Source organism: Pyxicephalus adspersus, chromosome 7 (genome assembly GCF_032062135.1).
Source record: "Pyxicephalus adspersus chromosome 7, UCB_Pads_2.0, whole genome shotgun sequence".
Lineage (NCBI taxonomy): Eukaryota > Metazoa > Chordata > Amphibia > Anura > Pyxicephalidae > Pyxicephalus > Pyxicephalus adspersus.
Window position 1 is genome coordinate 46,943,423 of NC_092864.1, and position 26,762 is coordinate 46,970,184.

Here is a 26,762-nt window from a genome sequence, read left to right on the forward strand (position 1 = left end):
ATATATATATATATATATATAAATTATAAATATTATTTTTTATATTATTTATTTAAATAATAATAAATATAAAAAAATTAATATTGTTATCATCATTATTATATGTATTAAAAGTATCTAAATGGGCATAGTTACACACACACATACACATATATATATATAATGTTTGGCTTTTTTTTCCAAATCCAAACTACAAATGACATTTAAAGATGACCGTATTTGTTGATGGAGATCCAGCAGTACTTCATTATGGGAACCTAATTATTTGCTGCTAATCATCCGTGTAATGCAGGCGTGGTGCAGCAATCTGGGACTTGGCATAGGTTATCACTGAGAATGGTTTGGAGCCCCGGTGGGATTGTGGCTGCGGTGGGAGCTGTCCGATCATGGAGTGCTGAAAAATTCTCCAGGTTATCTCACTACAAAACTGCGATCCCCAGGGAGGAAAGATTAATGACAAACACATTAAGAGGCCAACAGTCAGACCTGCTTGGAAGAGATAGCCTTTCCATAGGACCCCCTGAACCTATTCCTATCCAGACATACCTTCCTCTCTCATTTATATTAGCAATCTTCTGATATCTGCTAGTTGTATATTCTGCTGTCAAAATCAATAATTTGTTATCTGTTTTTTTAAGCAAATCACAAAAGGGACATGCAAGCCAGAATCCCACTGTATATCACATGAATATTATCTGGCAAACACAGGAATTATATATGGTGCTGTTCCAAAAGGATAAGGATTAGGGAATGGGATATAAATGTTACATAGGGATAGGAGTTGCTGCAAAAAGTGATTATTCTAGAGCTCTATAAACAGAAGCTTGAATAGATTTAATGGGCCATTTTGCTATCAATGCAAGAAGAGGAGGGGGGGGGTTGTGTCTCTGATCTTTGTAATTTACTAAGGCAAATTGAGCAAAGCACCAGTTCACCTGTCTCCTGCTGCTTTAACCCAAAAACTTTAGGCAGCCACACCCACTGACCCAGGAGCAACCAAGGATATTAAAGGATCAGACCACCCAAAATGATATTTTAATGTTTGGTAAAAGCAGGAGTGCTAAACCACATGACATTTATAATATTTTCCTATATTTCCAAGTAACTCTTTTGCTAGCACACATCTACTGTGGCAATTAGGATGCTTTCTCCTCTCCTTGTTAGTAATCTTTATCCATTATAGAGTAAAAGATGCAAAAGAACAATTGGAACAAACTAAATTCATGGTATATAGAAAAAAAGTTATGTATAATGCCAGAAAATATAATCAAGACATAACAAGACAAAGGCTTCCTCATTTTTTCAGGCTCCAAATATGACTACAATATAAGTTTTGGGTGGACTGACCCATTAATGCTGCATTTATTAGTAGTATGAGTTGGTGGTGCATCTCAGTGGGGGGTAAATACTGTCCTATATACAGAAATGTAAATTGTATTTAAAATAAACGTATAATTCTATGGAGCCCATCCACCAGGGACTTTGTTTATGGTACATCCTTTGCAGATCTGATTGACCTTCATGCAAATATATACAAGTGATTCAACACTATTGCTGGTGGGAGACTTCCAGTAATTCCCTATAAAAAAGCCTATAAATCCCACTGAATATATACACAAAGGCAGACAGATCCCTATTTTATATGCAGGCAACAGAGCATGTAGCTGGGATTCCATCTTGTCTCTAGACTGAAGTAAAGGAGTTTCAGCTGAATTCAGCTATTCTGCATGCTTTGTGTATACATGATTCCATATGGCAGTATGATCATCACGTATGACAGCAGGAATATTCTTATTATGTCCCTGTAATAATGTTGTCACATCATCACACTGCTAGTTGTTACATCAGTGTTACACAGACCTCAGATTATTACATCTGACTAATGCTTAATATCTTCTAGTAGAACTAAACTCAGACTGGAAAACCTTTGCTTTGGTGACATCCAACATGAGACAATGTGACAATGCAGAAACACAATTGGGAGACGTTGACACATAATATATATATTATAATTTAATTAATAATTATAACAAGAAGTGTCTAAAGAGGAATCTATATATCAAAATCATTATATGTTTTTTTGATGAATGTTTTACCCTGAAAAAGATTAACTATTGAAATTAAATCTGTTAAAGTATATATAAAATTTTAGTGAGGCACATTTAGATCTGGTTTATGATACAGGAAAAATGTTAACTAGAAATGTATTTGATATGTTTCTCATTACTGATTGTTTATAAAGCATATATATAAACATATTAGGAATTATTTTACTCTAATTAGGGGTTGCAAATCAAAAACATGTATAGATAACAAGTATATCTAATTACATGCTTCCCAGAGTAAAGCTGCGTACACACTTCCAATTTTTATCGTTCAAAATGAACGACGAACGAACGACGAACGATCGATTGGGCAAAAATCGTTCGTAAAAAAGTAACCAACGACGCCGACGAACGAGGAAAGTCGTTGGAAATGAACGACCGGACCGGCGGATCGGATTGGACGACGATCGTTGACCATCGTTCGTGTGTACGATCGTTCATTGATCGTCCATGGTCTGAGCATGCGTGATGAACGAACGTTCGTTCACTTCCTGTCGTGCACGTCACTTCCTGTATCGCTCAAACGATCGCATCTATTGTGTGTACAATATCTACGAACGATCGTGTTGTTATCTGTATGTACAGGATCGGTGCTATACGATCGTTCGCAGATATCGTGCAGGATCGTTCGTCGTTCGTTTTCCAACGATAATAATTGGAAGTGTGTACGTAGCTTAAGATGTCTGATCTTCTAATACTCCACCCAGGGGCTCTTTTAAGTTTTAAAAATTTCCTACAACCCCTGGAGTTGAGGCTGGTGAAACCAAGAGTGGCAAAATGGGATAAATGATCGCAGTATTAGCACAATCTTCTTTGCAATAATTGCATTTTTAGCACAGAGTTAAAACACAGATTTAGGTCCACTTTAGCCGACTGCCTGGGAATTGGAAAGGTAAACTAAGGGTATTGAAACATCTAACAAGTCAGGGCTAAAAAAAGCAGGTAACGTGGAACATTTTTTGAAGCAAGAATGTGGGGTCATGTGACCTCCTAGCCACTCTGCATGGGAGAAGCCAAGAGCAACAATTTTCTTTTATTGATCTCTGCTGATGTCAATTCATGTTGCTGCACCCCAGGCCATGTAACCCAAGACTGTAAAACCAGACAGACAACTTGCTTTCTATAGCTTTGGGTAAGTGTTTTACACCTTACCACCCTAGTCTGATTCCTTAATGTCAATGTCAGTCTTTCTCAACCTTTTTAACAAGGCGAACCCTTGAAATAACTTTAGGGTCTCAGGGAACCCCTGCCATAATTACTATATACACAGCTCACAGAGCATTAGCATGGTGGGCACCGGGAAGAATACCTCCTACAGTCACTGTGCTAATAAGAAGAATGGGCATAGGTCCACCTATTAGGTTGTGGAATACAATTACAAAATAAGCAATTACACATTAAAGCTGATTTGCTAAAGGAACCCATGATGTTCACTAACCAAACTGAATTTTACCCTTCCAAAGGATAATTTATTTAGCTTTGTGAATGTAGTAATAGTTCACTTTGCATTATGTGTAAAAAAATCTAAATTAACATAATTTTTCCTACACCATGATTGAACAGATAAAGTGGAATATCCATTTGCAAGGGAAAATTCACTTTCCTGAGTGAATAGCCTATATTCCCATATTATAACAACCCCACTGACCTACCAAAAACATTACCATGGTCATGTATGATCTGCACCATTGCTTGTATGTTTAATAGGTGTAAGTAATGAGACACATAATCTCCCTTGCAGTTTCCAACTTGCATCTCCTTTTTTGCCATAATAAATGTATAGTTTCTATAGAGACTTCGTACAATGCCGCTTTAAGATGAGTTTTCTTTCCACAAATGATCTCATACCACATCTGCCAGGAGGTATTAAAATGTCTGGTTATCAAGACAAATACACAAGTTCTGTCTTGGCATCAAACTTGGTGCCAAGTCCTTGATGTGACAAATTTGGATAAGGAATAAGACAATGGAATTGTGTCTGAAACATAAATTCACACTTATCACCCTTATCCAAGACAGAGATGGCAGAGAACAGCACTTAGGATAAAATCTTGCCTGTTATCGGTGTGTGGACTGACATCTAAGTTAGCACAGGGTCCCTTATACGCATCAGAGACACTAATTTGGTCAAGATTAAAATCGTATGTAGTTTTTATTCTTTGTTATACATGTAGCTGTCAGACTAATAGAATGCTACAAGAAAACCTGACTAGAATGTATTCAGAACATTTTATTGTAATACAACAGTTTCATACATTTTTAGGCCACTTGTTATTGGTGCGGAGACTAGAACACAAGTCCTGGGCAAGTGGAGCCCTGGGCAAATATGAAGTGCCCCAGTTGCACAGTATTCCATGTCCAGGCACAACCTACCAGGTGGAGAAGGTGGGGTGTATCACCCCCCCCCCCAAGTCCACTGTAAATCAGTACTCGTACACTGGAAGAAAAAGGGGCAGGGGCCAGTCAGCTGTTCAACATTAAAATGGGCTAACACAGATCATGCACTGATTGGAGGAGAAAGCAAAGTGAGCAAAGGGAAAACATCACTGGTCGCCTTCTGGTTATATACTGTCGAGCCAGCAAGCTGGGTGTTGATAGTGGGTATAGAGGGAAGATGGCTGCAACTGTATTGTAACAGTAAGTGGTATTATCCACCTGGCTATGCTGTGTGATAGGGATGGTAATTTCAGAACTGAATGAACAGAAATACAAATTCTCAAAGGGTAACTTGTCTTTATGTGTATCATATACAGTATGTTTTTAGCTGTTTGACTGTAGTGATAGGTGTCATAAGCCTGAGAGAAAATTAGTGCGATGAATACATTATACAGAAGAGCCTGATGACATTATTAGAGGAGTGAGATGACATCATTATAGTTGCCACCTTTTTACGTGCATATGGGGCCCCTGCTAGTTTTCACTAGCACCCTTTTTGAATCATATAAATTTTCTTTCATATTTTTTTATATCATTTACTCCAATATTTGAACTTTTACCCTATGATACATTTTTATGTATGCACTTCGAAGCGTATTTGACATGATTTTATAAAGGCCCCCGTCCTGGCCATACGATCATTTTTGACCTCACCATTGGCAGATCACTTAGCAAAAGGTAGACATAGACTTTTTAAAGTTATCTTGGGTTAATTGGTAAAAATGTATTTTTGGGAATTCTTTGTACACCCTAAGATATTCTAGGTAACAGGAAGTGGTTCTACATAGAAAGTTATACAAACAGTCTAGTGTATGAAAGTAGGTAAACTGGGCCTGCACATCCAACTGGTCATCCATATTTTTCAGTATCTAACATGAAAGAAAGGAGGTGTTCATGGTGTCATTGTGCTACCTTCCCAATTCCAGAAGTTAAGGAAACCTGTCAGGGATGGAATAAGGAACAAATAATATTATTTTTAAAGGTAGACCCCAGATAAAAGAGACCCCAGAAGCACCGCCATCTTGTTCTTTCTTCTGTTCAGCCATCTGGCAACCAACTGGCGAATTTTGACAGATGGGCGGTGATCAGGCAGGCAAGAACACTTTTCAATATCGCCTGTCCCTTTCGTCATAATGCCCTGCCTGATGCCAATTTTTAAAGTGGAACTTGAGTTTCCCTTTTACCTGGTTTACTACTTACTGAATCATGTATTTATAAAAAGGGTCCAGAGAAGTGCATGAAATAATGTTTTTTTTTTCCTGCAAGAGAACTGGTCACCTTGACCTCAACACATGAACTGAATGCCAAAGATCTCATTCTTCCTAATGGTCTGTCCAGCACTGGTACAGCTTTTCCTGACTCAGACATCAGTTTCCCAATTATATTTTCCTATAATGTGGAAACTAAACATAGAATAATGTCATTGTCTGCCATTACCTCAGCCCATGCATAGTTGGACTGGATTGTTTTATTATATGCCATTTTCTGTCCCCAGTGAATGTACCAGGCGATATGCAGAAAAAGGGCACAGCTAATGCCAGGCACGCTGCACAATGAAAACAACTTTTCCAACAGTGGCATGCGGTTGTATAATGATCATATTTACAGAGGTTGGGAGGGGGAAATGGCTTTGTTTTTGTTTTGTTCTGTTTTTTTTAAAGTGCACCTGCCTTTCAAAGACTGGAGTACACAAAGCAAATTATGAAGAAGCCAATTTCATACCAACTATGAATAACACCACGCTAGTGAGGAAGTTTATTCTGCAGATTAATGACACAAACCAGCATTCTCATTGACTTTTGGATTAACATATGGATCAATTGTCCCATCTTCTTATCAGTGGTTTGCTCTGGTTTTGTCCTGTTTATAGACAGATATACAGAACATAGGTCATCAAAGTACACAATGTCTATGTAAATGAGTCTTTAATAACAATTAAAAGCAGAATCTCCAATTAATCTGGAGCTTCCAGCAAAGCTGAATTCATTTTGTTCCCTAGATGAGCTTTTGGGTTCCCAGATGGGTATGAGAGATCATCACTGATGGGAAATCAATTCCTCGAATTTCTTTCCTAGGGTGTCAACCATATCAATGGAGGGAACCATGGCTGTCAGCCATGCTGGATATCAAACATGTCTTCTTCTCTTTATCTCCTCTCTGTAATTTACTGAATATTGACATGGTGTTTTTAGTTCATCTTGCAAAAATAAAAAAGGCAATGCATTGCTGGCATAAAAATTCTTTGTTCTTTGTGATAAAAATAATGCAAATGCAGCCACAACATCTACAGGCAAGCTGCATCAGACAGGCAAGCTGCAACAAAACTCATTTTTTGTTGGGGGGTTAGATATCTTTTAAGCTGAATGAGCCTAAAGCTGTAATACTTGTTAATCAGGACCAAAAGGGGATTAAAGAAAGACGGTAACAAAAAGAAAAGCTAGTGCAGTGCTTTTTTTTGTTTTTCAAAAGAAAACCCAGAATGCTATGCAAACTCACATTCCATGTTAAATATTTATTTGTGAATCATATAGAGAACAATAAAATATAACGTTGTTTTAAAGCACATAAGCAGTTCAAAATAAAACTAATACTGACCCAAAAATCTTTATATATTCAATTTACAAAGAGTTAATTGTCATTTATGGGGCAGTGCTGTTTATATGAAGCGTATGTATATTCCTCTGGTTAGGCAGGCAATCAGGGTGCAGTTCATATCTGAACTGAGGTTCCTGGTTCGGATATTCTGACATAATGGGAAAAAATCAGTCAGTCTTGATTGACTACAATTGTATGTTATTAGCTGCAACCAGAATTCAATCAGCACAGAAGGAAGAATATTCAGCATAGTGTCTGTATTTTTGAGGTAACATAATGTACAATGCTTTCAAAACATTTTATGGCACTTCCTCTAAATTACATCTCACATATTCTCTAGAAATATAAAAACATATTTTATTCAATCATTAAAAGAGGAATTTACTTTTCATAATATATGTATTGCGCATCCAGTCTAAACTAATATTTGACATAGTTTTCAAGATCTGCTTCCTCAGGAATGAAGAGACTGGCATAAAATTTGAAATAGTATTAAATAATTTTTTAAAAGTGTTTTTAACATGTGGACTGTATTGGTTATAAAGCTCAGAATGTATCAAAATGTAAATTTAATATGACCTAAAATGTTTCTAAAGTAACAATTCTGACATGCATGAACCTTGCGGTCAACAAGGTAACAGAGATTGATCTGAAGACAGGTACTCCACTTTAAGGTTTTGTTAGACCAAGTTTGCTTTGTTCTTGGTAGATACTGACAAAGGGTCAGCGGGAAAACTGAAGCTCATAATGCTTCTATAGGACCCATGGGCAAATAGAACAAGACATTTTCCTACACTCTCTCTCGCCCCTTCTTTTTTCTCCAATATTCTGATCAGATAGTCCTCAATTCACAGCATATTGTTTAAGTCTAAAAACAAAAACAATACCACTCTGTTATTTAAATAGGTACAAACATTTTTCAAACTCATATTTCCACCTCTATCAAGGGCAAATTTTAGGATAAAATTCCTTTAATAACCTCCTATTCTATCATTTGAACATTCCTTTTCACAGGTAGGTGAGAACACAAACATTTGCATTCATGGACATACAAATGCTCTAAAAGACATGTCCTACACTGTAAATTGGTTTCCATGGAAACAAGCAATGACTGTAATTATTTGCTGGCACAAGGCCTGGTGAATGAAGTTATGGTTTTAATGTGCAGTTAGGCTAAATTTACTAATGCAAATTACTCTATGTGATGTTTTCATACTCAACAAGGAAAAAAAAAAAAACTCTGTTGCCTGGAAACTGGATGTAGTTTCAATGAATGGGGCTGAGGAACAATTATTGGCCATAAGTTAATGCTATTGCTCATTCAGCCATATAGATACTGCATACCTTTCTTGCGTAAACAGGGAAGAATAGGTTTTATCAACAACATTTCGACAAAAATACATGCCATTCTTGCATTCATTGTTCCTCTCAAAATGAAAAAATTTTTGCAAACAAAAAATTCTATAATTTATGAACATTTTCATTAATCAGCACCAAAACAAAAATCAGTTACAAGGAATCATAGAATATTGTCCCCATCATATTCCAAGTGGGGCAATTTGCTGCCTTATAACCCATTGATGTGTTTTTGGGAGTACATACAAACTCCATGTAGATAGTGTCCCTGATGGAAAATAAACCGAAGGTCAGGGATCTGCAAGAAAAAAATTAAACCAATAAAGTTTAGTCTAAAAGTGTAACAATTAGAGGCTATGCTGTATTGTGAGTACATTTTCAATACATTGTAGGTAAAAGTTTAAAAACAGGTGTATTTGGCAGCATTTTTATGGAGCTTGTCTATGTTTTATTTCACACCGATTTTGGTATTGTGCTGTGATATTTTTTACAAAGATATCTGCCTCCAATATGCCTTCAATCTAAGTCACTCTTTGTGAAGCTATTAAAGGTAAACTGGTATTCTTTTACAATTTTATAGATTGTTTTTTTTTACATTTATGTACTTAATCTGTTTTTTCAAATCAGCTTGGTTTGAATCTTTATTTGCATGATAAAAATTTCAGACTCGTGTCTTTGAGTTACTGCTTTTAATTATAATAACATAATTTTTTTGCCATGGTGGTCTTACCTTTCAATAGAAACTCCTAATGTACTGTCCTTGTCTATTCTTCCCTTCATTGCCAGTGCTTTCTTCTTCACCCAATCTTAAAAAAATGCTAAACAGCAAGTAGAAGCAGAATTAGGTTAAAAAGTGATTAAAAATTGGGTGGTATTTATAGGTTAATATGTTTTAATTTATTAGGATTGATAGATACACAGTCATAATAAAAATACATTTGAGGTAAATACGTCCCTTAGAAATTGCTTTTTCAATATGTGTGTACAGACAAACAGTAGATTTTTATGCAAACAGTGCCTACAAATAAGTTCAAAGACTTGAGCAAATTACAATTGACATGCTTTATTTATCTTGTGATCTAAATGAATAAAAATGCAGCTACAGATATAGAATAAGTACATGCCTACATGTATCACTACTTTAAACCTGTTTTGCACTAATTAGAATCAGGCGTTCCAATGATTACAGCCTTCTTAAGGAGTAGGCAAATGAGACCTATTTTATTTAAGCCTCTGATAAAGTATATATATATATATATATATATATATATATATACACACAGTCTTCTCTTCTCTTTTGACAAGGGTGATGTTAACGTGTCAAGAACAACAAGAACATAGACCCTTAGAACAGAGGTTGTGAAATAAATCGTTTCATTCTAAGTAAAATAACCTTTGGTATAGACATCAAAATGTCTACTAGTTTTCCAGGACTAGCTAACCAGCAAATTTGGGTCAAGGGCCTACTGTATGAGGCGAAAATGAGTGTCCAAGAGCCTCCAAAATAATATTTAATAATATTTGAAAAAAGTTTTGCTAAAAAGCAGTCTCTTTTTTTTTTTTTGAGGATAGCTTTTTATGTTCTTTTGAACTGATCTAACAGCCCATCAGTTTGAGGGTGGTACACTGAGGTGCATAATAAAGAGATTTTCAACAACCCACCTAGCTCTCAGCATTAATGGGACTTTGCTGGTCTGTCAAATGTCTTAAGAAATACCAGTAGGAAGAAACAATTAGAACAGTTCTTTTGCTATAACCTTAGAGAATACTTTTCTGAAGTGGGTTGCTTCTAGATATTGGGTGACATAGTCAAGAACTACCTTCTCACATAGGACATCAACTATAAGCAAGGGTCCCATTGAACTTTTAAAATAAAATAGGCATGCATTATTTTAAACTAAGAACAAAATTTGCAATGCTCTTTAACTTCCTGAGCCAAACAAACTTCTCAATACCACCCAAAACATAAGAATAAGCCAGATCCAGTGAAAGTAGGGCACCACCATCTGCAACACAGCTTGCTTCAATTGAGAAACCACCTTCAAGGCAAAATAATAACATAATTTCCTTTAGACAACATTTCAGGGTAGGTTACCTGTTTCTTGCCTATTGTGGTAAAATCAGAAGAAAATCACAGCTCCATATTACAATGTGAACCAAGTTCTTAGCCACTCCCATGATATTTTTTACATTTTCACTAGTTGCCACCATAGTAGGGTAATCTCTCCCATGTATATTAAGTACCTAAATTTGATCTGTTCCAAGCTTGGCAGGGTTCATTAGACTAACATGGGTCAGTGTGCCAAGGCTTCCAAATTTCAATATTGACACCAACAGATTTCCCTGTATCATAATAGAACATATTGGCCTTCTATGCCTGCTCATGTAATATTTGCTTTTGAGCAAATTATTATTATTATTATTATTATTATTATTATTAATAAACAGGATTTATATAGCGCCAACATATTACGCAGCGCTGTACATTAAATAGGGATCGATAATAATTGGAAGTGTGTACGTAGCTTAACTAATCTCAGGTCAGTTTCTAACTAACATGGTGCTCACTAACAGATTTCTCAATACCAACAAGTGAGCATCATCAGTTTGCATATATAAAGGACTGTGGACAGCTGGGACTAATTATGAGGTCTGCATACCAGATAAAATGTGGATTAGGGAATGGAGGCTTTATACCACCATCAGCTCTACAAAACCTCCATGCTTCATGACCCAGAAAATATGTTATTAGGATACTGATAATATGTTTTCTCCATATTAGGAATATGCCCTGGAGTCATGTGTATGTGTGATACATAAACACCCTTCATATTCCTGGTGACCACTGCTGACCTTTGCTAAAACTGACTTTTAATTAATTTCCATTCCCTTGAGTGCAGCCTACCTAGTTTCATTTGCCTACATTGCTGAGATGTGATGATCCAAAATCGGATATGTAGTAAAAAAGAGAAGGTCTTATTTTGTATTTCCATTAGCATTCCCACAAGGGTTAAAAGACGAATAAGGTGAAGCAAAATATTGTTTTAAATATGCCACTAACAAGATTTGAAATAGCTTTACAGAAAATTCACACAGAATCACCTAGAAAAGAATTTCGACCAAATCAGTAAAGACTTACTAAACTAGCCCAGAGGTCTTTCCTACACTTGACAGCATCACAACTGAAGGCGATGAAACAATTATGTCAGGGAAAGGAGAGGGTACATATTAACAGTGCAGAATTCAGGTATGGGAAATCTCATTAGGATTAAATCTTTGAATCTTGCATGGGCTTATTGTTTGGTGTAATTGTTATTTCCTGTATATTATAACTGAGAAAATAAAGATTGCACAGCATATAAACAAAAGCTAATGAACAGGATCATTTGGATTTTTATAGAGCATATGGTTTGGTTCTGACTCGCCAAAGCTGACTACACACTGTGTTTATTATATTGATTTTTGTTGTATTATTATTTACATATATATATATATATAGAGAGAGAGAGAGAGAGAGAGGGAGGGAGAGGGAGAGATCTAAAATCTTTTTTAGGTAGATATTTTAAGTAGTGTCCTTTTCCCCTCTTGTGTCATGGTTTGTGTTTGTCTTTTATGCAAATTTGTCACCTGCAAACACCCCATTGAAGTAGCATTATTTGAATGTCACATGTATTAGTCTTAGGGGTCTATTTATAAAGCAGAGAATCTGACATGCATAGAAACATTCCCTGAAGGAGAATCAATTACTACAGTTAATCACGTGGACCTGGAAAATTCACCATCGAAAATGTATTTTAAGTGAATTTCAGATTTCCTGCTTTATAAAAAGACCCCTAAAGTTATTATTACAGGTACTTGTAGTTCTTTCCTGGAGTATAAAAATGATTACCTCTGGCTACTGAAAAATATAATTGTTGCACACAGAAATGTTTGAATTAATTGAAAAATGTCCTTGTGAATTGTTCTAAGCCATTACCGTATTTATGGACAAAAAAGCTGAAAAGTGCATTTGCACTCATTGGCCGAGCAACTAAAGCATCTTCCATTGCTTCTGATAACACATCAACCCATCTACGTCAAACCTAATTCTTTAGATGACAATAGTTGCTCAGAATCCTAAAACCTCAAAGACCTAATGCTGACATTAGCTGCTGTCTGCCAAATGATACATGGCATTGCAATTAATTACATGTCATTTACCCTGGCTCTACTGTCTGTTAACACCACTATTGACTTGGAAAAAAATATGATCCGCAACCTCTGTGAGAGTTCCATTTCCACCAATCAGCCATGTCACAGCATAATTTACCCTTTTGAAATATAAGGTTAGGTAACAAATGAATGCTTCTCATTGAGGCAGTTATCGGAAAGATAAGGATTTTATTATCCTTCCTCTGGGAAGCAGCAACAAGAGGCTGAGTGAAAGTAGTTTAGCTATTAATCATCCATCACTACCCCCTCTATCTCTCTGCTCAGTCTGTAAACTTTGCCTGCAGGCTGTAATAGCATTGACTCATCCTGAACCACTTCCTAGTGGCTGATTAGTGGAGTGGAATCTGTCTGATCAACTTAATAAGAATTTACCACGCCATCAAATGAATGAGATTCATTTGTCTTTTGCATGGGTGGAATCTGTTTTTTTTAACTGTCTGCTGATGTCACATTGAGTTCAGCCTCCTATTATCAGATAGACTCATAAAAAGGGCCTTACAGCAGGCCTGTTAAGCTGTTTGCAGGATAACCTTCCAGTTGATCTATTGTCCTAAAGCCAAAACTCTCTAGAGCTGTCAGCATGCTAAGGGATGATAAGAGCCTGCCCCTGACTTGTTCTGTTTGTAATAATGTAGGATTCCTGCAGAGGAACAACAGTTTGGAGGACAAGAGCAGAATTGTAAGTTCCTTCAAGGAGAGACAGTCCTCCAAGAATCTCCTGGTCTGCGAGAACATTGAGAAGGAATCAAGGTTCCGACGCACTGAGACTGACTTCTCCAACCTATTTGCCAGAGGTAAGACCTTTTATCTCATATATGCCACCATGACTTGAGCAGAATTGACAATTAAAAAATGCTCATATCTAAAAATTACTAATATTGTGTGTCCTAAAAGTGAACACAATTATTTAACGGACTGCGATATTGAAGATGAAGTTGCATTTATATTTGCTGGGTCTTTGCACAATTACACGTAGCCTCATTTACAATAATTCTTTTTATAGAGATAATTTTAATAGCTTTAGCAATGAGAGTGCTGTAAATTTTTAATCCAAATGATAAGTGGAGCACATTAATATTATTGCTATTATAATTACTATTACAGCATAGAGGTATCCTACTACCCGTTTTATTATTGTTATGATTTTGGTCAGGCGTTTTCTATTACTGCATATATTTATTACAATACACAATAATAATTGCATGTGTGATTAACTTAGTTGCTATGAGCCACCAACGTACACAGCCCATACAAACAAGAGCAAAGTGCCTGATATAAAATATTTTACAGCAAAAGTGAATAGAATTACCCTAGGGAGTACTGTATTATTGTGAATAAAATGTTAGACAAATAAAAAAGCAGCACAAAACTGTAATACGGGTTTTTGGTTCTCCTATTTTTTTAACATGGATATCATTCAATTTCTTCTGCCACATTTTGTAAAACAAAACAGTTTTAATAATACTAAGCAGAATTTTTTTTTTTTACTTTTTTATTATTAAAAAATGAATACAAATATAATAAAAAATCAATATTAAAGATAAGGATTTAAGTAAAAAAGGCTCAAATCTTCAGTGATTTATCCTGCATACACTTACATAATAGAATTCAAATGTATTTATTGAAAATCATGCAAAGCACCTACTACGTAAAAAGGATACCTGAGCTGAGTATTGTCATACATTCATACACACAACATAATACACATATAAATACATAATACACGTAGCAGTTTTCCAGTACTTACAAACACTTTAGGTCAGCCATTGACAGCAAAGATAATCAATTATTAATCAATCAACTCTTTTGTTTTTGTAATGAAAACACTGGATAAGGGTTACTGTAAAACGACTGTAAAATTGGTCAGCATTAGTGGTAAACTCTAAAGATGAATTTAATATCTCGCTACTAAGCAATTTGCACCCCGCTTCCAGTCTTCACCTGCAGCAGAGTGATTGATTTGGTTTAGTAAGATTGTTTAAATTACTCTGTAATATGCAAATGTGAAATTAGAATTAATATAATCTGGGGATAATTAATGGAATGAATTGCTGAAAAACACATTTTACTATACTAATTTTAAAGCTAAACTCCAGGCAAACAGCTAAATACATGATGAAATATATGCTGAAACTTACCTCCCAAAACAATTTGTATTTCTGCCCACTCAGTACTGTGATGTACACAGCCTTGCCACATCCTGACTCCTTATAAAGAAGTTTTATATTTATCCAAATCTCCTCCCAATATTAAAGATAAAGAAAACAGTTTTTCATTCTATCACTCACTGTACCTAATCGTTCTTTACAGATTTGTGCATGTTCACTGAGAATGCAGCCCAAACAGAGCACTATCACTCCAGTTCCTGTTTTTATGAATATGTTTTGGTTATGTTTGGTTGTTGGTTGTTATATCTTTAGAGGCTCTTAGATTAAGGGGAAGAGGTGAGTCACTGCATTAGATAAATAATATTTTATCTAATAGAATAATTCATCTTTATTTGCTAAAAGAAAATCTGTGTTTTGGCCATGTGGGACTAACCAACAGGTTCACATAACTGCCCCCCCAAGCTGCATATTTTTTTCCTTCCGTTTCCTCCTGTCCTAGACTTTGGGTGTTAAAGGTCAAAAATGGTTGGAGCTTACAGAAGACTGAGAGCTCTTCCCTTTCCAATGTGACAGCACCGAGCCAATCACCAAGCACTGTACCGTCACATATGAGGAAGAGGAGGTAGTCACAAGCTACTTCCATATCTTTAAGATCCAGGTAATTTTCTTTGCTCATGGTGACTGTAAGAAGAACATTAGGGCAAAGAGATATTAGCCGCAGTGGAATGGGGAAATGGAACTGAAACGTTTGCTTTGCCAGCATTAGCAAAGCACAGGTTCACTTTAAAGAAAGATGGTAGTTTGTTCATGCTAAACCTAACAGACCCATTCAGAGAAGAGATGTTAAATAGTGTGTATCTGTCACTTTGCACATTCAGGGTAACAGGGATAACAGTGTTTCCTAATAGCCCACCCCTCCAGCAAGGTGTACACAATAATTAATTTCCTTGCAACATGCCCATGATAGAAGTCTACCTTGAATACGCTCTGGTGTGTGATTGGAGCTTAGCTTGATGCAAACTGTTACTGTCTTACCCCCATATAGCAGTGCATGTGACCTCCCCCAAGGAATAAAAACCAATGACCAGGTTTAAACACTGTCACAATAGTCAGATCACCAATGGAGTGGGGAGGGGGCAAAAGTGTGTACAGTATGGTTGGTATATAAATGGAGGGATGGGCTGTTAAGGGGCATTTTGCTACTCAGTCCTTATCCTAAGATTTAGCCCCAAACAGGCAAAGAGACAGATTCAGCATATGCATTGCAAAATGATTACTTGGGCACAACGAGCATATAAACAAGCTGCAATTCCCCTTTAATGCAGCAAGTATTAATATAAGGAAAAAGGGCATTCTACTAAATGTGTAAAATATATGTCCAAGACTGTATTGTTGCCTGTAAAATATTAGCTGCTATTTTATATACACAGAATGTCTGTGTAATGTGTAAGTGCTTAATCACAGCTACAGAGATGACTGGGAAAGACAGAGATTAGACAAAGAAATATGGCTAACTCCAAATGAGCAACTACTCCGACTGTCAGGGTGATGTCTGATAATGCACTTAGGATTTTTTGCAGACAATTTGTATTCTTCTGGCGCGAGCCATATATAAAGATCCTAGCAACTAGCAGACACCCTGTCACCTGGTGATCCGTCTTTTGCTATTACATTCAGAGGCTGCCCTTCTAATAGCTTGTTTGTTCTACAGATTTACTGCCTGCCAAAAATGGAGAGGAATCCACCATGCAGTTCCTTTTGGAGGTGGTTGACATTCTCTTTAATTACGTGAGGAAAACTTTCGACAGATCCACCAAAGTCTTGGATTTCCACCACCCTCATCAGCTTCTGGAAGGGATAGAAGGCTTTAACCTGGAACTGTCAGACAACCCTGAGTCACTGGAGCAAATCTTGGTGGACTGCAGGGACACTTTGAAGTATGGTGTACGAACAGGTATATATCTAATTAACTGTCATGGATAATTAAAGGTCATTTCCAAGTTGTAAGAGAAACTATGGAATCAGTGAACTACTAATGCATATCTGAAACAAAAAACTTTTGATAGAATAACATTCCCCAGCCAATTTACCTTAATCTTCTCAATATGTAACTGCTGTCTGAGCACACAAAAATCACCTTGCAGGGCAGAAGGGTAGAAGTATTCCTCTAGAGGTCTGTACAGTCTACTATCATTTATTTGCTTCATTTTTTTAGATCAGATTCTGATTTCTAAGGCAGGTTTGTATACCCTGTAGTACTAAACAGGTAGACTCTGCTTCCTGTATTTATCTATGGACATTTTCCCAATTTGTGAACTGTATCTTACCCTTTTTAAGTGTAGTCTGGTGCTTAAAAAGGCCCTGAGCTCTAGAAGCATATTCTTAAAAACGCAAGCAGAGGGCAAAGGGCCAGTCATCATTTTTGTTTGTAGTCTCAGTGCAGATGATCTTATCCCAGTACTGAATTTCTGTACCATGTCTATGTCTGAAGGTGGTCATCTTTGTACCAGAGCAAGGCTTTGGTTCCTCATATCAGAGCTGCCAGAGATGTCTGGTGATCATTGAGGCATATCCACTATCCACTAAGTAGAAAGTGGGGGTAAGCACAGTTTATCTAAATAGCATGGAGATTCTCTTTACACTATAGGTCCTTAGAGACAGCTTCCTCTCCAGCAAAGATAACATTAACAAGCTGAATAGTGTCATAACAAAATCTCACATCATATCTTCTGATAAACCTTGGACCAAGCCATGCAAGTCATTGATCTGACTCTTTTGAGTCATACATGTACTTTTCTAGAACCACTGATCTCGGAAAACTAAAACAAAAAAAAAAAACATGTAATCAGGAGCAAAGAATATAAAGCTCCACCTGATCAAAATACAAACGATTGCTAGCACTTTTTCATACTTGTCTGATTAAATATGTTCAACTTTAAACTGCCCCGTTATTTTATTTTCAAGGAATACTCAGGAGCCTTCAGGTGCTGCCCAACAGACATTGGATCATCACTTAAACACACCAATAATGTCTGGACTGGGAGATTGTCACAACCTGTCTGTGGGATCCTTTCGTAAGCCTCCCATACACCCACTTTTTGCCTTACCTAATTTTTGTAAATGTGCAGAATAAGCAGCATTTACTTAATAGTAATATATATCAACCCAGGAGTTGAGTAGTGGAAATCTCGAAGGTAACACTATCCTAAAAAGATTGTCATTCTCATAAAACACCAAACCTTAAAGCATCACAGGGGAAACATCTCATTAAGTTAAACTGCAGTGATTTTGAAAAGACATCTCTTCCTGTATGCTGGAAGCTTGCATATATATATATAGAGCCTGTGTGTGACATGAAGCGTGCACCCTGATTGTGAGCAAGGCTGGAGGGACCGAGCGGTGTTCATTATCCTCTTTATGGATAATCAGCTGCAGCAATGCACATAATGTTTAGTTTAAGTCTTAATGAGAAGAGTCTTAATATGCCAAGTCCAAAATGACAAATCATTCCATGCTTAACGTTCCTTAAAGGAATTAAAATGCTAGTAAAGCCTTGTTTACAATCTAGATACATTTATCAAAGTGTCTTTTGTTTTTAAAGATGATTTTTGTTATTAAGATGAGTGTATGGTTTTTTGCCTGGAACAATGGTCACATTTGTGAGTACAGGTGGTGGATCTGAGCATATGATAGGTTAGGGATTGCCCAAACAATCCCTAGCAGGAAAGCTTGTTATAGTATGGTTCTATTTTATTGTTTGGCCTAGAACAGTGGTCTGCAGTACCAGTGGATTTTTTTTTAGCTCTGCCAGGGTTGATAAAGTTTGTGCAGTCCACAACAATATGGATTAGTGAGAATGATATAACAGGACTGCCTATTACTTCTGATCTATATAGTAGCTTTCATTCCTTCCTGGTTCCTCTTTTCTAGGTCATTTCAGTATTAATGGCTTAGTCCAGCAAAAAAAAAAAAAAAAAAAAACTTTTGTCCCTGGTGCTGCTTGTCTGTGGCCTTTTTTGGGTATCAAACAGGTTAAAATTCTACATTTATCAATACTGAAGTTCTAAAAGTGTGGGATCCTAAAGAATATGTGACCTAAAGTACAATAACACACAAGTAGGTTTATGCAGGAGCTGACCAAGAACTCCACTGCCACCAGCATACTAGGGTTACATAATATATCATATAACATAATATATCACATAGTATATTGTTAATACAAAATGCACCACATGTGCATTGCCTTTAGCTGTCACTGATTGGCAGATATATAGACAAATTCCAGATATGTAGAGCAACAAGCATGGGAACAGTAAAGAACCAAACCCTCTCACAGAGAAATAAACTTTCTCTATGTAATTTTATTCTTCTCCCAACTGCACAATGTGATCTCACCATGAACAGTCAGGTATGGCTTACATCTCACAATTGATGTTTGAAGGCAGGAGTATCACTTGCTATGCCAGGACTCAGGTCTTTGTCCTTATCTTCCTTGATCTTTTTTCTTGGATCCACCGCCATTACCCTTTTTGTCCTTTTAGAAATTATGTCCGCAGGTGCACAACTTAAACAAACACGTCAGTATTGTACTTTCCTACTTTTGCTCCTGAAACATTGTTCAAACTTGTTTTCCCAAATTCATCAATCGTCTACAGAAATAAAAGATGTTTTATATTTGCTACTACCCAGGTTACAAACATCAAAGTGCTGCCTGGCATTCCCATTGTTTTGGAATATACATATAATAAAAACGGGAACATGGCACAATATCTGTTTGATCTGTGGATTAAAAGATGGTTGTGACAGTGTACAATGGATTCTTTGTGCCCAGGTAAATCCAATCTGCTCTGGCAGGTGTGCTAATATTGAAAACGACTTTCTCCAGGTGTACAAGGGAAATTCAACAAGGGTGTTTTTCATTTTTTATAGAAGAGCTTTGGCTTACCTAGGTTGCTGTTCCCCCAGTCTCCTTATCCCACAGAAACTATAGTTTTCATTACTTGCAATAATGAGTAAACATGATTTTATGATTAAAGAGATCATGGGCCTGATTTATTAAAGCTTATTAAAGAATACACTTTCATCAGTGAAGCTGGGTGATTCAGCAATCCTGGAATGGATTTTTACAGGATTCAAAAAATTTGCTAGCAAAAAGCAAATGACTTTGAAGAAATCCATTTCAGGTTTGCTGGATCGCCCAGTTTCACTGATGAAAGTGTATCCTCTCCAACCTTGGAGAGCTTTAATAAATCAGGCCCTATTTGAAAGCAAACAGCTCTGATAAAAGAGTACAAATTGTACCTAAATCAACTAATCAGGCTTTTTTGACTCTAAATATAAAAAAGATGCCAATTGGAATCCAATTGGCTCCTCTAGGAATTACCTTCTAACAATGTATTGTGGTGTGTAAGTAAAAATCTGAAATAAATTTAGGCTTACTGAAAACTTATGAACCGCATCAAAGTTTTTCTCTGTAAGTCTAAATGAAGTTTTTTTTTACTCATTATACAAAAAGAACGTAGCTAACAGGCACACTAAAGATAATAATATACAGTCTATACTCTATAAAAAAAATCCTTTGATGGCACAGTCATAAAAACACACATGCTAACATTAAATTAGGTTAAAGATTATTGTCTTGCTAGTAGCATTTTAGGAGGAAACCCATAAAAAACACTGAGAAAATATACAGTGAAGCCATGCAAATCATTCTTTTTTTTCCCTTAATCATTTATGTCCTCATGTCCAAGTCCATATTCAGAACTGCTGAAGTAAAGTTTGAATAATGCCTAATATCATATAAAGTTATTTATTCTAGATTGTATGGGACTGTTTGCCTATCATTAGTGCAGTAGAAATAATGGCTTTTATAAAGTAGAGCTTGAAATAAATGTCTCTATTTTATTGGCTTTTTTTTGCATTGTGCACATGCAACTGGATTTGCATTTAGGGTGTAAAAAGAATGATTTGCATAGTTCTAAATTGGGAACAAATCCTCTTATTTTCGTAATATGTGATGATATAAGACTTCCTTCAGTTCTAGAATGGGTCTTCTTTACTATGCACTGATTCATTTGGAAGGTCTTTTGTTCCTTTAGTTTATTTTCACCATAACCTTAATGAGATACTTGTAAGTTTAATATTAATTAGGATGAATTTGTGGATTTATCATTCCTGCAAACAGGTCTGACCACTTTTGCTGGTACAGAGAAAATTTTTTTTCCAGCAAACATTGGCCAGATTTCCATTTATGATTTTTTTTTAACCTTTTTCTATATAACTATTAATAAACATTTTTAAAAAGAGAAGACATTTATTCTCTTTTTAGCCATACTTTGTAAATGTGAACAGAAATAATTTATAAAGTTGCACAATGTTTTAAGTTAATACGTTTGAATCAAAGTTCTCTTCTCTGATGGCAGCATCTCACTTTTGGCTCCCATAGCCCCATTATGGTGCATTGCTGGTGTGTTTAACCATTGTCGTTAATACTCCTGTAACTTTTTAAAGCTTGCAGTACAGTTTGTTGACTGAAGACTGAAGACAATCTAGTCACTGAAGCTAGATTGCAGTTACTACTGCACAAGCTACGTGTGACCCAGTCATCTGATTTATGGACCGGAATGCAGCCGAAATGGGTTCTTGTTTTAGCCCTGAACATTTGTTTTGTTTTTTCTATTGCCAAATTCATTTTATAGGCACAGATGTCAAGCTTTTTATCCCATTGCTAAGTTGTTTATATGCTCTAAAACACAAAGAAAGTTTACATTGAGTGGAGCCCACTTACCTCCCACTTCATAGGTTGTTATTTAGGAAATGTGAAAAGTTTGGTAATCAGAAACAAGTCTATGATCACCATGAATAGATGAACTGATATTCGCATGGGTTTCTTTAGACATGAAACATTTTTTTAAGAATGGTTTATATATATCAATTATGTCTTTTTAGGTCATCCACGTTTTTTCAATCAGCTCTCCACTGGACTGGACATTATTGGTTTGGCTGGAGAATGGCTGACCTCAACAGCAAATACAAACATGTGAGTTCTAAGTTAATTATAATGGATATTTTCATTAAAACCTAATGTATATTTGGCATCTTCTACTTTCACAATCAATATCAAAGGTTAAAAAAACAATGACAAAGTTAAGCTGCCTTTATTCACCCAAAACATAATTGTTTGTTTTATCATGGTCTTTCTCAGACTGATTCCTAGGCGAGAAGGTCTGTGTTCATTATAAAAGACTTGCAACTCTCAGTGTTGTTCTATTTAGGGAAGCTGCAGTACCTTACTAAAAATTAAACTCATATTGCACTGGATGCCCAAAAGGTATTTGTATTATACTGCAGACTTCTGAGAACATCAGTGCGTGCCAATCAAAAGCAGAAGCATTGGACCTGATTTTGTCAAGCTCTCCAATCTGGAGAGAATACATATTCATCCGTGAAGCTGGGTGATGCGGCAAACCTGGAATGGTTCTGGTCTAGGACTCAAAACTTTTGCTAGCAAATAGCAAATTACTGAAGAAATCTATTCCAGGTTTGCTGGATCACTCCAGCATTGGAGAGATTTTATTTTTCTTTGTATGCCACAAAACCATTAGGTTGCCATATTCATTTTTTTTTACATTAAAATAAAAAATGGCTTGAATAGCAATTGTATATTCTGCATTAATGTTTTAACAAAAATAGAGTTGAAGTTATCTTACTATAAGAAGCAAAGAACTGTGGGAATTTTTTTAGCAACCCTATGAACCTCTGGAGACTATAGGGACCCATAATTTTCCATTATGGTCAAAATATAAGCAATATACTAAGTCCACCAGCCCCTGAAGAAGCCCGGTAGGGCGAAACTCATTGAGTACAGAGACATTACTGCTATTATTTCTTTTTATTTCTTAGATGCCACATAATGCATGCATATACTATGAACTGAGCATCATTGTGTTAGTCGATACCCAGCACAGGAGAACTCTGTTAGTTTTCGGGAATTAACTAAATTATCAATAAAGTTAAGCTTTTATATCAATATATACGCTGCTTATAAAAACCTGTCTTTCCTCTTTTCTTCTCACAATAGATCAAATTTTTCATCAGGCTAGGCACAAGAATATCCCTATTTAAAACAATACCTTCTCTTCTATTGGTGTACTTTTTATCTCTACTCTAATCCTAGTAGTAGAACCAGTGTTGGTTCTAGGTTGATAGAAATCAAAGCTTGAAACTGTCTACTTGTGTACTGTAATAACATTGTACACTTTACTCAAATAGGGAAAAGTGGCAGTGTATTTCTAAAGAGTCCCACCAGCCCTAGATATACTCACATTAACAACCATAACATACCGCCCATGAATCAGCAGGCATTGGAATCCACAAGGTCACTTGTGTAAGAGACTGTGTGTGCTACGGCCCAGGGATTGCCTACTAGACTTCCCTCATTTATTGGAAGCCTTGAGTCTTCCCTCTGGTGGCAGAGGAGGCAGGAATGGTACGGGGTTACTGTCATTGTACCTTGCGTTGTATAGATACAGTGGTAGTACTCTTTAAGACAAACCAGAAGTGATGATGGAGACATGTAATAGTAATGTGCATAGTACGGTGTGAATTTATAAGTATATTAAAATATGCCTTTTTATAATGTAGAATGTAACAAGTGAAACTGTCCATAAAAAATAAAAGTGATTATGTTTTACATTTATCGGCTTACAACAGTTAGAATAGGCAAACATCATTGCTCTGTGGTTTCTGTGACTTATAGAACTTATAAAGCACAAAGAACTTTAAAGCATATTGGCTTTGATTAGTTCTTTTATAAACCTTCAGTAATACCTGATACTAATAATTAGGTTCAGTAATAAACTCGAACAGCTACATTAATCAATCCTATTCTGCCATTTTTATCTAATATTGAAAATAGTTGAAGCCATATGGTTTTATCACCAATTGTAATCTATGAGCCATATGAAAGAAAAGTAAATTGTAATTCTCAGATACGTTTAGAGCCGATGTGGTCATTCAAATAACACAGCTGGTGGCGATTTGAAATTGTATATTGATTTGTGCACAGCTTGAAAAGAAAACAAATACAATCTAAATATAAACCAATTGTTTTCACATTATATCGCCCTGGGAGCTGCACTTGTAACTAAAAGAGTTTGAGCTGTTTGTGGGGTCAGTCTATCCAATATCTATGTTTTAATTTTCGGTAGATAATGGAGAGTTAAATCACCAAACAGTTTTTTATATCTCTCAGAGACTAAAATTGTGAGATCCTATTTATGTTCCTAAGTTTTCATGCCTGCTCTGATAGTTAATAGGGGTTTCCACTTTCTGTTGGATGTTTTATTTATGTTATACTATGGAGAATGTAATAAAAGATGCTGGACTGCACTTAGGTTAAGTTTGCAACAATCTGGTGATGATAGAACCATGTAAGAATTACCAAATATGCAAAATCACAAATACCTTTGTCATCTCATACAAAATCTTTCCTGCCTGTTCGAAAAGCTTTATTTAACTAGTTCAAGTTTTTTTCTTTTCTTTTGAAAATAAAAATTGTCATTATATGTACGCAATACAAGTCAGGTTGAACAACCTTCCTATGTCTATTGTCATCTTGAGACCAATACTCTTAGGTCTATTGCTTTTGCTAAGAGAAGAGAAGAGAAATGTGTGATCTCCCTATTCTTAAAATGTTATTGAGGCAGATAAACGTAAAACACTTTAGAAGAAGGCTCAATTTATGGGGAGTTTTGCCACCGGCAGCTGACGTGCAAAATCACACATCTACAGCTGTAATAGTGACCTATTTCATGTCCTGGTGTTGGGTGGGGTACGTGCATTGAGAATACACAAAGGCCTATGACGCACTAACGATCCTGTAGCGGGTGGCACCTTGCCAGCATCGGGATTGGAAAAAAAAAAAGGCGATGAATCCACTTATCTGTTTGTACGGCTTCGTTGGTGGTTTAGCTAGGTACTGGGCAGGGAGTTTATGGTTAGGTACTAGGCAGAGGAGTTAGGGTTATACACACAAAATAGAAAGGTGGTAAGGTTAGACACTAGGTTGTAGGGGGTTAATGGTAGGTAGGTAAATATGTCGGATTATCAGTATCAGAAAAAACAGTGTAGCCATTTGTGTTTTAACAGTAGGACATTTCACTGAGAAAGTGGGGGTGGTTTACTAAAGGAGTGCAGGCTTTCACTTAGCAAAGTATTTATTATAATTATTTTTATTACAATATATACAACACAACATATTACGCAGCACTGTACAAAGCCCATAGTCAGATTGCTAACTCACAATCTAATGTCATAATCATATGTCAATAATGTAGTCTAAGGACAACTTTTGAAGGAATGCTGATTGACCTAACTACATGTTTTGTGGGGTGTGGGATAAAACCTTGGTCCGGGGGCCCTTAGTTATTAATCGAACTACCATGCTTAAGTAATCTAGCCTCGGACTAAAAAAACATCACAATGGGTTAAGCTAGGTTTGTGCTGGTCCCTGTTTTTGAGGGGTAACAGTAAATAGACTGCCTAAATGCAATTTATGATAATGTACCCAAAAATGTAATGTGCATGTTGTGACATTGCAATTGAATGTATAGGTGTGAAGGAGACCAGAAATAACGCCAATTTTGATGAGCAAAATTAGGAGATGCCAATAAACATTTGGTTAAAAAAAATTCTCAGTTTTGAAAATAAAGCATATCTATTGTAAAAAAGGTCTAACAGTTAAATGAATACTGGCAAAGACAATTTACTTTACAGGCATTAGCCATTATAAATACTTAGCAGTATTTACCCCTTTGTATCTGGGGTGTCTCTTTAAATATACTTGAGGATTCCTCTAAATGTGCATTGGTTTTCAAATGTAGTGATGAACATAAAAGAGATTATTAAAGTGAATTAGTGTATCCATTTCAGATGATCTCGGTAATTGCCTGTTTCTCTTTTTCTCCATCCATTTGACAAAAGTGTCATCCTAATAAGAAAACAATGCCGAATTCTTGTTGGTCATTACAACGCTGTACTATAATCCTAAATTAATCTAATTAATAACCGTATTGATTATTTTACTTTACTTTTAAAGATGGATTGCAGATGTACAGATTGATCCCATTAGATCAAAGCTATCTGTCTACCCTTGTGAAAGTAGTACATGACAAAAAACCCTGCAATGTATGAAGCCTTTCCTCTTCATTAGATTGACGTTTAAGCTGGATACATGTCTTTTTGTTTTTGTCACGGATAATTAAAAAAAAGTCATCATCTATAATTACTGCTGACAGATATCGACTTAACCCAACTGTAGAAACAAAGTTGTCCTTGGGGGTTAGTAGATGGCGGACACTACATGAATAATTACATTTGATGGTTTTTTTAAATGCATTCAATAGTTTTAATTAGATTTGGGTGACTCATTATGTAAAACCTTAACCTTTGTGTTGTGAGTTTTATTCAGCAATATGGCTTTTTCAGTCCTCCTCTTGTTAGCAGATGTAAGTTTCAAATCTGACTACTCCATCAAAAGCCAAAATATATCCTTGTGTCCTTATCTCATTCCCAGCAATAACAGATTTTTGTAAGACGGGGCATGGTGCCTAGCACTCAGGTTTGGCGTTTTGGGTTTGGAGTTTAATATGTTCCCTATATGTTTGTGTGAGTTTCTTTATACATTCCAAAAACATACTGGTAGGTTAATTGGTTTTCACCTAAAAATGGACAAATGGCTATGGTAGGTAGAATAAATTGTAAGGGACAGCTGGTGACATGACTGCGGATTCTGTAAAGAGCTGTGTAATATGTGGTTGATATATAAATACATGATGACATTGCAGGAGCCATGGCTGCTGAAAGTGTAATTGCAAAGATGTTCATAGCAGGTATTATCAATTAAAATGTCACTATGGTCAAGAACATTTGGTCATAATGGGTCTTTGAT

At 36.1% G+C, this 26,762-nt stretch overlaps 1 protein-coding gene across 2 annotated transcripts in view; it reads left to right on the top strand.

Annotated features, from left to right (window-relative positions):
• The window catches only part of GAD1 (glutamate decarboxylase 1), a 52,170-nt gene that overhangs the window by 7,363 nt on the left and 18,045 nt on the right, over positions 1–26,762 (top strand). For both annotated transcript variants that reach the window (XM_072418315.1, XM_072418316.1), the window contains exons 4-6: positions 13,340–13,498; positions 16,524–16,766; positions 21,761–21,851. In XM_072418315.1, the coding sequence (XP_072274416.1) occupies positions 13,340–13,498; positions 16,524–16,766; positions 21,761–21,851 (493 nt within the window). The remainder of the gene's footprint in view (positions 1–13,339; positions 13,499–16,523; positions 16,767–21,760; positions 21,852–26,762) is intronic.